The 11,967-nt window shown below is 47.5% G+C and overlaps 1 protein-coding gene across 2 annotated transcripts; it reads right to left on the reverse strand.

Moving 5' to 3' along the window:
• Positions 1-7: 7 nt before the first annotated feature.
• On the reverse strand, positions 8-11,386 carry LOC125920781 (calcipressin-1). Of its 2 annotated transcripts, none has more exons than XM_049627944.1 (4): positions 11,191-11,386; positions 7,798-7,971; positions 4,007-4,166; positions 8-1,180 (listed from the first exon to the last, which is right to left on the reverse strand). In XM_049627944.1, the coding sequence occupies exons 1-4, from the start codon at positions 11,275-11,277 to the stop codon at positions 1,008-1,010; spliced, it is 594 nt and encodes a 197-aa protein (XP_049483901.1). In that variant the 5' UTR covers positions 11,278-11,386; the 3' UTR covers positions 8-1,007. The 2 variants fall into 2 exon arrangements, with proteins under 2 accessions (XP_049483901.1, XP_049483902.1); XM_049627945.1 differs by having other exon boundaries at positions 9,828-11,279.
• Positions 11,387-11,967: the final 581 nt, after the last annotated feature.

Genomic DNA, 11,967 nt, shown 5'->3' on the forward strand with positions numbered 1-11,967 from the left:
ATGAAAATATGCTATCGGCTTTATTTACAGGTTTATCTCGATGTTTTAGTGGGGTTAAAAAAACAAAAATCAACTATCTCCACCAACGGTTCCCCAGAAAGGTATTTTGGCTACGATTCATGTGTACAAACCACCACGGAAAAGAAAGAAATGGAACCGATGTCTGACCCCAAACACCTAACCTAAAATTTCTCACCCACTAAATGCTGGCAGTGAAACTGCTGTTCTCTGCACTTTACGAGGTGAAACTCTACGTGGGAATTTCAGATCGACTTCTTCTGTCAAAGCACAAGGGCTATGTTGCAATGGATAGGATGCTGAATGAACGTATTCCAGGTGCATTCCACGTGTGAGTGCTGTCGCAGAGAAATCATGAATCTGGAAAGGTGATCGGTTGTTCAAGCTTTCCTATCTTCCCAAAAGATGTAACACAACAATGGCATAACTATACACAAACAGAGGTTAGTTCTGAAAATCCGTAATATACATGCACAAACATTAGAACGTGATGGGGAGAAAAATGAAACACTACAATTCCCACATTGCATTGTTGTTTCCACAGCCTTTCTGCACCGGACGCTTTGTGGCTTCGCGGTGCCTTTTCCTACCAGTAGAGAGAGTCTGCCCATTGGGCTGGTTGGAAACAGAAGGTTCTCCCCACACCCAGGGATCAAGCCGCCCTTGACAAAAGACAGAACCTACCAGAAAAGAACAAGTACAAAACACGATCGGTTATCGGTTTTCTCGAGACGTGCCCAAATGTCCTCGTGCGATCACCTTAAACTTCAGTGATTGGCCCAGGACATTCCCGGAAGCCATGAACATTGACGTATGCCCAGCATTAGAACCAGAGGACAAAGCCTTGATTCTCTTCTGAGCAACGCGAACTGGAATTTCTGCCGCAGCGATCACGGCTGCCACCTCCCCAGTCGTGAGCGGCCACTTGCACAGAAAAAGATTCCTCTCCGTGAGTGTGATTCGGAATACTTCTTCCTCCGGGCGCCAGTTCAGCTTAAGTGGAGAGGCGTATACTCTGGCCTTCTGGTCTGGATAATTTTTGGTTTGGGTCTCTTCATTCTTTCCGTCTCCTCCTCCTCCTCGTTCTCCTGATCGCTCTCACAGACGTGGACCACCACGCTGGGGGTGGTGTCGGTCGCTGCGTGCAATTCATACTTTTCCCCTGGGGAAAGAAGAGAACTGCAGGGTAACTCGGGCAAGGACCGGAGAGCCAAGAAACAAAAGCAAACGGAAGAGCATGTATGGGTCTGCTCGGCCTGGCTTCTGCGGACGTTCAATGGGGACCGAGGGACACAGCCAGATATGCTCTGGATTGGTATTTCTTTGGTGGTTCTAGTGGGGAAAAAAAAAAAAAATTACACACACATACACACACACACACAGAGTCACCGTTATATATTATTCTGCTTTCAAACACTGAATCCAGGCATATGAAAGCAACGGAAGGAGGATATTTTTTAATGACACTTAACGTGTCCACCAGGCCTCCTAAAATACCCAGATGGCTTCCCCATTGTGGTGCGATGTGTTTGGGGAGACAGTGCACGAATAAAACGCGTTAGGAAAGGACATCGAGAGCTTCCGTCTTTTTTAAGTTTATTTATTTATTTTGAGACAGAGAGAGAGAGAGAGAGAGAACTCATGAACTGTGAGATCATAACCCAAGCAGAAATCAAGAGTCGGGGGGCACCTGGGTGGCACAGGGGGTTGAGCGTCAGACTTCGGCTCAGGTCATGATCTCACGATCCGTGAGTTCGAGCCCCTCGTTGGGCTCTGTGCTGACAGCTCGGAGCCTGGAGAACTGCTTCCGATTCCGTGTCTCCCTCTCTCTCTGCCCCTCCCCTGCTTGCACTCTGTCTCTCCCTCCCTCTCAAAAATAAGTAAACATTATGAAGAAAAAAAAAAAAAAGAAATCAAGAGTTGGATGGTTAACCAACTGAGCCACCCAGGCACCCCATGAGCCTCCCTCTTGAGGCTCCCACCGAGGCGGTTCGCACTGGAGACAGGCCACAAGGGGGGCCCACACGTGGCCTCTGATTCCCTCCACTCAGGACCTGGAGCCCGTGCGAAGGCACGTCCCCTCGCATTCCTGTGACCCTCCACGGCCTCCTCCGAGAAACGGGATAATTATGGCACTGACCTCACAGAGCTGCTCAGGTAAGTACAAGCTAAGTGCCTGGGACCTGCTGCATGGTCCACAGGCCCGTTAAGTGTCACCTGGTTTTACTAATGTTGACAAATAGGGCGCGGATCCTGACTGGTGGGAAGCGGGGAGTAGTAGAAATGCTACGATTTAAGCAGGTGGGGGAGGGCGGTTTGCTTCGGCTGGCTCCGCCCCCTCGGGGTGCAGAGGTGGGTTTTCCTTCAAGCTCTGTGTGTTCTTCCCCAGCCGGATTCCAGACCTTCCCGCCCCCCGCTGCTTTGGGGACGCCTCTGAACACAGAAGGCACTTTTCCTCATAAGAAAGGAAATTGCCTGTTCTCTATCTGGAACGTTCATGGCAATTGCATCTGAAAAGGTGAGCGAGCCTCAGTTCTGTCAGGGAGGGAATTGAGGTGGAGGGTCACAAGATCAGAGCCGTCCGGTCAGGGTCCTTATCTACCTGCCCATCAGCCAGGGTCCAGAAAGCCTCAGTGTAGGGCCACATTTGCAAACTCTTTGCAATCCTTCGGGCAGCAAAGCACGGCCCAGTATGAGATCTGGTTCCAGCTCACTGTCACGTAAACTAAGGGCGAATGGATTGGATTATGTCTGTTTTCTGAAAGGGCTTCTCAAATCAGAAAGGAGGGGTAGGTTCTGGAGTGGGGAGGACTGCCTTCAGCAGCACTCCTTGCCTTTGGAGGAGTCTGTCACCTCCCCCAGCTGGAGGACCCATTTCTTCTCTTGTCTAGCGTCCCGGCAGACTCCAGCCCTCAGCTCGGCTAAGGCACCTCAGCCAGGAGCTCGTGCTTCCTTGGACTGGCCAGGTCCACCTTGACCTTGACACCACCATCAGCAGTGAGTAGTGGGATTCTAGCTTTCTCCCACGGAGGCGATTTCTGCTGGGGGCAGTGTGTTCAGAAATGTGATCTTTTCAGCACGAAACTGCTGATGGTCCGTGAAATAAACCCCTCAATCCAAAGGAGTATCATCAGATTTCTGGTCCAGAAGAAATGGTCTCAGTATTTGTTTGCTCTGTGGACAGGGCAGGAGCTCAAACTGCTTCACCCTAAGACATCCTCACGAACCTGCCCGCTCGCTCACCCCAAACCCAGCAGGTAGGACAGGAACCACCAACATCGGATTGTTTCCAAAAATCATGTGTTGGGCGCAGCCTATGGGCCAGGCACGTTTTGAAGTGCTTTCTACACAACGGTCTCAAAGTATGGCTCACAGCTCCGCTGGGTAATACCCACTGTATGGAGAAGAAGACTGAGGCCAGAGCACCTGTTATCTCCCCGAACACGCACACGTTCGTCCCATCGGAGGACTGAAGACTCTTCTCTCTCAGCTGGGGAGCACCCCAATGGGGCCAAGAGGGGGCGTGCATGACTGGGGCCCTTTCTTCACTACGCCCTACGGTTCCCTTGAACATTCAAAGGAGCAGGTGAGAATCAGACCAACCACCTTGACTAAAGATGAAATTTCTAACGTGTAGGGTGGTTTGTTTTCCCTTTCCAAGTCTAATTGCTCATCCTGGAGTGACAGGGCCTGGGGCTGGTGCTCAGTGGGTGACGGGAAGGATTCCCGTGACGCTGGCAACGAGGGGTCACGGTGCTTGGTACCCATGACCCGCTAAGGAATGAGGCCAGAGGCAGGCAGGTGTGCGTGTCCCCAGCAACCTGAGTTACAGTCGCAGATGAAAACAACTAGAAACCATTCACAAAACACGCGGGGGGGCCACAGTGGGGGGAGGCGCTCCCTGAGGCAGGTGAGCATCTCCGTCTGGGCCCGTGAACGCCACCTCTGCCCATCTGTCTCCCTGCTCCCACCCAAGAGCACCGCTTACCTGGCCCTAGCTTGGAGATAGCGTATAACAGATCATAATTTATGACAGGAGTAGCGTCTTCCACTTGTTTCCAACCAACGGGCGGCGAGGCAGGAGGAGAGATCAGAAACTGCTTGTCCGGATTCGGGGGGGCCAGGTGGGAACTTCCTATGTGTAACGTCTGCGGAGAGAAAAAAATACAGGCGCATGGTTTCTGGAGGACAGAACCCAAGCGAGGCGGCAGCGCTCAGTGACAGCTTGTGGAGGACAGGCGCAAAAGGACAAGCCTACGTCTGGGCGGCAGAACGCATGCGGTTCCGGAGGGGGCTCGTGACCCAGTCCGTATGGAGAAGGCAAAGGGGTGACGGCACAAGCATGGTCAGAGCGCCCTCCCAGGACTGGGACCCACAGGCACAGGGACTGCCAGGAATCACCACGGACCGAGATTGGTGGAAAAGGAGTAGCGTCGTAGTAGAAATGGACCAAGTAAAGCACTGTTGCTGACGCCACAGGGATCTCAGCCATTTCTTCTAGCTCCTCAGGTCACAAAGGCAGAACAGAGGCTCCAAGAGGCTAAGCGACAGCTCTAAGATGATACAGCCTCTGGGAGGGCAAAGTGGGGCTGGGGTCCCAGGGCCCCCGCCCACCCGGTGGTACCCCGCAATTCCCTTCCTCTGCGGTTCCAAATCAGATGCCAAAAGCAAAGAAGGAAAAAAAAGATCCACCTGCCAGGAGATTAAAAAAATATATATATACTATCTTGAGAATGCGAACTGGTGCAGCCCCTCTGGAAAATAGCATGGAGGTTCCTCAAAAAATTCAAAATAGAACTACCCTACAATCCAGCAATTGCACTACAAGGCATTTATCCAAGGGATACAGGTGTGCTGTTTCGAAGGGACACATGCACCCCCATGTTTATAGCAGCCCTATCGACAATAGCCAAAGTATGGAGAGAGCCCAAATGTCATTCATCAACTGATGAATGGATGAAGATGCGGTATGTATGTATGTACATATCGGCAATCAAAAAGAATGAAATCTTGCCATTTGCAACGTGGATGGAACTAGAGGGTATTATGCTAAGTGAAATTAGTTAAAGACAGACGAGTATCATAAGACTGAATATGTGGAATTTAAGATACAAAAGAGATGAACATAGGGGAAGGGAAGCAAAAATAATATAAAAATAGGGAGGGGGACAAAACATAAGAGACTCCAACTGAGGGCTGCTGGAGGGGTTGTGGCTGGGTGGATGGGCTAAATGGACAGGGGGCATCGAGGAGGAACTTGTTGGGATGAGCACTGGGTGTGGTGCGTAGGGGATGAAACACTGGATTCTACTCCTGAAATCATTATTGCACTGTATGCTAATGAACTGGGATGTAAACCTAAAAAAGTTAAATTAAATTAAAAAAAACTAAAAAATAGCATGAAACGATAACCCATGGTTCTAGTCTGGGCTTAGAAGTCCTCTCCGTGCAGTTAGAGGGCTGCCCAGAAAGATGTTGTATCAAAATCTTACCAGTTTGGGTTTTATTTGTATTTTAATCTCCCACTCCCCCCCCCCCCCCCGCCAAATTTTCACACTGAGCGTGCATTTACTTTAATAATCAGAAAAAGTGGAAGGACAAAGTCATTCTAAAGAGCCAAGGTCAAAAACCCGTGCTTTGCTCCGCCACCAGGGGGCAGCGCATCCTAGCTCTAATTTATACTTGAAGGGCCTGCAAGGTGGCCTCCTCCCAGGGTCAGGAAGTGTCTCCACAGGTTCCGCTCCTCTACTGGCCTGGGGAGCTCAGAGCCCCCGTGGGGACGAGCCGTAACCAGAAAACTGCACCTGAGAAGCTCCTTCCCCTTCCACGGCCAACCTGTTGGACCCCAGATGCAACAGCATATAGAACTTTGTGAGCTGCCTTGAAAATGGGTCACCTTATCATTGAAGGTCTGGAGGGTGGGGGAGAACCAGAAGGGTGGTGAGCAAGAGAAACGGCAAACCCATTCACAGCCCTTCGAGAGCGACCCGGGGCTGGGACTCCTGCCACCAGGAGGCTTTCTTCGCGTTTGCTACCTGTCTGGTTAACTCTTTTTTTTTTTTTTCTTTTCCAGCCAGGCCTGGCAGCCTTGTGCCCACGCGGCTGCCCGCACTTGGCAGAAGGCTGGTTCTCCACCGAGGGAGGCTCGGTGCTGCTGAGAACCTGCACAGAGTGAGGCCCCGCTCAGGTCTGCTCTTGGTCTGAAACAAGTCAGTAGCCCTAACCCTTGAGCCAGGTCCTGGAAACATGCTGCACAAATCTTAGAGTGTTAGACTAGCCACGCCCACAGCCTTGTACTCTTAACTACCACCCTCCTGAATGAGCAGGAAAGGTTCTCCCAGCTCTACTCATCCCAAGGTCAAGGGCCATTTTGGAGGTCGCTTGCTTTTAAACACATGCTGTTGTTTGATTTCTTTCTTTTCTTTCTTTCTTTCTTTCTTTCTTTCTCTTTCTCTTTTTTTCTTTCTTTCTTTCTTTCCTTTCTCTTTCTCTTTTCTTTCTTTTCTTTTTCTTTTTCTTTCTCTTTCTTTCTTTTTCTTTCTCTCTCTCTCTTTCCTCCCTTCCTTCCTTCCTTCCTCTCTCTTCCTCTCCCTCCCTCTTCTTTTTTATTTTGAGAGAGTGAGAGAGAGAGAGCGTGCAAGCGGGAGAGGAACATAGAGAGAGAATCCCAAGCAGGCTCCACATTCAGTGCAGAATCCAACACGGGGCTCGATCTCAAAACTGTGAGATCATGACCTGAGCTGAAGTCAAGAGTCCGGCACTCAACCGACTGAGCCACCCAGGCACCCCATGTTGATGTTTTCTTAAATAGGCGGGACATTCAAAATTTAGAGTATGAATTTTGCCTTCCTCAAAATGAATTCTTAAGAGTTTTTAATCAACCCAGCCGGGCACGTTGACCAGAAAGGCTGTCCATGATACACTGCTAAGTAAAAGAGAAGGCTGTAGTAATTCCTTTTTTTTTTTTTGTGCAAGCAAATTAACTCATACTCATGCACTTGTGTGTTTGTATATGTGAAGGGGAAAGTGTGTGAGGATTCACACTAGATTTTCAAAGGTGGTTATGTGAGGCCATGGCTTTGAAGGGGGAGTGGAGAAATGTATCTATCTATTTACTTTAGGGACTTCTGTACCGTACTTGGATTGTTTCAGTTAATCCGTGTTGCTTTTGTCATTTAAATGACAAAATAAACATGCTTAAAAAAAGGGTGGAGATGTAACAATGTTCACTGCAGGTTTATCTGTGATAGTGAAACATTGGAAAACAAGATAAATGTCTGACAGTAAAGACTGCTTAAATATGTCTGAAATATCTATATGGTAGAATATTACGTACCTGGAAATGATCTTATTAAACACATTTTAATGTTGTGGTAGAATGATCACGGATGATACACAGTGAAAAAGGAAGGGTACAGAATAAGATCTACTTAACAAATTTTTTTTTTTAATGTTTATTTTCAAGGAGAGAGAGTGTGAGCAGAGGAGGGGCAGAGAGAGGGAGACAGGGAATCTGAAGCAGGTTCCAGGCTCTGAGCTGTCAGCACAGAGCCGGACGCGGGGCCCAAACCCATGAACCGTGAGATCATGACCTGAGTTGAAGTCGGACGCTTAACTGTCTGAGCCACCCAGGCGCCCCCAGGATATACTTTTAATTCCAACATTGCAATTGAAATGCGTATGCATTAAAAAAAAATCAATGTATAACATAATCAATGTCTAAGCTACTTTTAAAAAGGGTGAGAGGGAGAAGCAGGTGTGTCACTGCATTCAACTCACCTGGGCAAAATATAATTTCATTTCCTTTCCAAGAAATTCAGTCTTATGCAGCTGGAGTCTGGCATCCGCCGCAGATAAGGGGTTGCTGAAGTTTATTCTGACCCGTTTGAAGCTCTTAAAATACTGAAAGGTGATATCCTTGTCATATGTCCTAAAGAGGGATTCAAATTTGGCCTGAAAAGTAATAACAAAAATAAAAGGAGTTAAAATATACCCGCATAGGAGTCCTGCCGACTACATCGCATTTCCACTTGAGGAAGGGAATTATTCGTGTCATTTCGAGAACACCCAACTTCTTTCTTAGACAAGAAAAGCCAGCCTTACCCCTTCAAGGAAGATTTGCTTTTGGCCCCTTTAAATTCTAATACAGGTGATTTTCTCAGAAAGTTAGAATGTAGGATTTCTTAAATTCATTCAGTCAGCAAAACAATTACCAGTGGCAGAAATATTCTTTTGAAAGTAGGAAAGGAGGACATTCCAAGGATGTCCAGCTTGGTAATTTGCCCCCCCCCCCCCCCCCCAAACAATTCCTTATGTCCAACAACCTTCCCAGGCCTAGTGAACTCCCACCCCAACTGCTCAACACAGGGAGTGGCTGTGTATATCAGATGTTTCTTTAGGGCTTAAAAACACTGGAACTCATTTGGAAAAAAAAAAAAAAAACACTGGGGGAGGGGCACCTGGGTGGCTCAGTCGGTTAAGCAGCCGACTTCAGCTCAGGTCATGATCTCGTGGTCTGTGGGTTTGAGCCCCGAGTCAGGCTCTGTGCTGGCAGCTCAGAGTCTGGAGCCTGCTTCTGATTCTGTGTCTCCCTCTCTCTCTGCCCCTCCCCTGCTTGCTCTCTGTCTCTCTCTGTCTCTCTCTCTCAAATAATAAACATTAAAAATTTTTTTCTTTTTAATTTTACTGCATTGGGAAACAATGAAGTTAATAAGAAACCCTGCATTTCTCAGTGTAAAGGAAGAGGTTTAAAAAGAAATCTCCCTATTATTTTCCCACTGAGTCTGTTACTTTTTAACTCTCTAAAATAATACTGGTTTAAAAATTAATGTACTGCCAATGGACCCACTTCTTTCTTTCCTTTCAAAAATTTTTTTTACTTATTTAAATTCAAGCTAGTTAACATACAGAGTAGTATTGGTTTCAGGAGTAGAACCCCCACCCAGTGCTCATCCCCACCCAGTGCTCGTCCCAACAAGTGACCTCCTTTATGCCCAGCACCCATTTAGCCCATCCCCCGCCCTGCTCCCCTCCAGCAAACCCTCAGTTTGTTCTCTGCAGTTAAGAGTCTCTTACGGTTTGCCTCCCACAAATGGATCCATTTCTGCATGCGGGCTACAATGTATGTATATTTCTAGCTCTAGTGTTACAACACCTAGTGAAAATTACAAAACAGCATGAGTTCTTAGGATGGAAATGCCCAAGTCCAAGGGTGTTAGGCTTAGATTCAGGAAGGAGCTCATCAGCTTTCTGGGAGAAGCTGTGTGGAGAGTCCCCTGCTGGGCTGGGTCCTAGGGTGGTGGCTTTTGCGGGAGGGTGTGGGGCGAGATGGGAGACCACAGCGAGGTCTCAAGGCTCCAACCAGAGACCGAGTTGATAGACAGTCAAAACTTCCAGAAAGATTGTATGGACGGTGAGGCGTCCTACCCTCCGAGCCTTTTCTTCCAGACTGAACAGGAAGGACAGGTGGTGGGAAGTCTGCGCAAGGCAGAAAGGGCCGGCTGAGGGTCCCATTGGGGGAGGGGCGCGCCTTCTACAAAGGGGACCGAGGTCGAGGAGGAGGCGGGCGGGGCGCACCAAGTACCTTGGAAACCTGCGGAAAGCAGTTTCTGCAGAGGGGAGAGGGGACGCCTTACAAGAGAGAACATTTTCAAGAATGTTCAGTGCTAGAGAGAGGCAAGGGCATGGGACTTCCAGGCGCAAGAGGCTTCACGGGCAGGACAGGACTTGTGTTCCAGCGCGGGGGCGGGGGCGGTCAGCCCGTGCGCACCAGGCAGGTTGTTCCAAGGGTGGGGGTGGTAACAACTCACCAACTTTCTCTCTCTGAATCCCGTGGCTTTGCTTTCGTTTATGAAAACCTCTGAGGGGTTTTGCAGAGGCAAAGAATGAGAAAAATGTTACACAGCAGATGCTTCCCAGAGGATTTCATCTGGCTGCTGGCGGACGTTTTCCCCACCTCTCTCCAGCGGGAGCTCAAGCAAGTTTCTGGCGCAGGGTCTGTGCATATATATTTGGAATTTTGCATGACCTCATCAATAGGCATTGTGACCCACTGTTTAGTTTTGGAGTTATGATTCAGAATTTAGGGGAGATGACTTTGAGGAATATTTTTAGAATACAAGTCAGGGCTCAGGACCAGACCACAAGAGAAAAGCACAGAGTCTGTTAAATCCACATCACTATGACGCCATTCTCCTAAAAAAATAATCTTATTTGTTCTGACAGCTGGGATCTAGCTCTTATAGTTGCTGGACGCTGTCCCTCTTTGATTGAATAAAGAATGATTTTACTCACATAAGGCTAATATGAAATACGTAGCTTTTGTGGGATTTTCACACATAGAATGTGCTGATATCTCGTTCAGAAACCACAGTCCTAGCTCTCAAGCATCATACACACTCGTGCAGTTCAATTTGATTAAAAAAAAAAAAAAAATCTTTCACATGTCCCAATATGGCATGGGCTCTAAAGCCTATAGCGCGAACACCACTCCCCAAACACAACACACAGAACTCACTCATATACAATATTGTTAAAGATCAATTAGACAGCTGGGTAGCTACTGATGGAAATCTTACATCTTAATCGAATGAAGAAGAAAAGCACGGTGATTACAATGACTAATTATACTGATTACCACCAATGAGAGCTGCTTCCCCACACTTAAACTTAAGATATTTATCCAGTTTTATTGTTTGCTATGGCTGCATTTTCCCTAGCTAAAGGAAGCTGAAAACTTGAGGACAGGCCCTTGTAATTACCACAGACATACAAATAGCTTTGCGATATTTATTTCCTAAGATAAAATTACATTGTTCTGATCTCTAGATGTCAAAGTGAAATGCTCTGTTCACGGCCAGAAAAAGCTTCCGTCTAAAAGTTTGCTTACAACCTACACAGAATGAAAAATACAAACCATGTTAAAACGTTGCATTACTGATTGGTCAAGGGACCTGGATGTTGTCAAATATTGAGAGTTTTAAACATTCCATCACAGTTAATCCCTCGGGCAACAGCTTTGTTTGATAAAGCACCAAATATTTTGGACTTATTTCAAAACCCCCAAACCCGCAAGACAGCCACATCACACCCCCGCAAATATTTCAGCTGCTAGTTCCAATTAACACAGTGCTTTGAAACCTCTCAAAAATCACATTATATTAGAAGCCTTACCCTGGTTTCACTTTCGCTGAAGATATCACTGTTTGCCACACAGGCAATCAGGGAGCTAAAGCTGTAGTTGAAGTTTCTAAAGTGCATCTTGCTTTCTTAGGGCGAAAGCACTAGCGACTCAGGCAGTCAAGCCCCAAGTGACGGTCCCTTGCAAGAGGCTGGAGGTTGTCGCTCCAGCAGGCCCTTATAAAGCACCGAAGTCCAGCCCCCTGGGAAAAAAAAAGCACCGCTTCTAGAGCATCCTGTTTGGACAGCAAATTCCTGAGTCCAGTCCTGCATGCTTTTAGGCAGACAGAGACAGAGTGTAAGTTTCTACTGGAAAGAGGTGACGTCAACACCTTAGTCATTTTCCCTATGCTAATTAACTTTGCTTGGGGAGGATGGAAAAAACAGCCAAGGTTTGCCTTGCAGCTGCTTTATCAACTCCTCTTGCAACATAGTTTCCACTGGTAGTAATTCCATTCAGCCACTCAGACACCATGCTCCTCAGCTGAATGGGACCACCCTTCTTAAGATGGAAAATGTTACGGAAGAAAAATGAGGAAGGTCTCAGCAGTAAACAGTAATTAGCCTCTGGGGGAGTTTTGAGCCTTTGGGAAACCTGGAAACTCAAGCCTTGGCTAGTTGTTTGATCCCTGTAATTCCCTGAAAACCTCAATCCAAGTTTCATGTTGGGGTATTAGAGAAAACGTTTTGAAATCTTTCTTGGTCAACGAACTCTGTTTTTAAAGAAAAAAGAAAGTGGAATTCATTTTGAAATATGGCGCTTTTTTTCCA

Source organism: Panthera uncia, chromosome C2 (assembly GCF_023721935.1).
Source record: "Panthera uncia isolate 11264 chromosome C2, Puncia_PCG_1.0, whole genome shotgun sequence".
Classification (NCBI taxonomy): Eukaryota; Metazoa; Chordata; class Mammalia; order Carnivora; family Felidae; genus Panthera; species Panthera uncia.

What these genes read in the sequence shown, in the direction of transcription:
- LOC125920781 (XM_049627944.1), bottom strand. Translation starts at nt 11,277, where the DNA reads ATGCACTTTAGAAACTTCAACTACAGCTTTAGCTCCCTGATTGCCTGT. An exon ending in TCAGCGAAAGTGAAACCAGG is followed by an intron (nt 7,972 to 11,190) that starts GTAAGGCTTCTA and finishes ATTACTTTTCAG; the next exon opens with GCCAAATTTGAATCCCTCTT. An exon ending in TATCTCCAAGCTAGGGCCAG is followed by an intron (nt 1,181 to 4,006) that starts GTAAGCGGTGCT and finishes TTCTTTCCCCAG; the next exon opens with GGGAAAAGTATGAATTGCAC.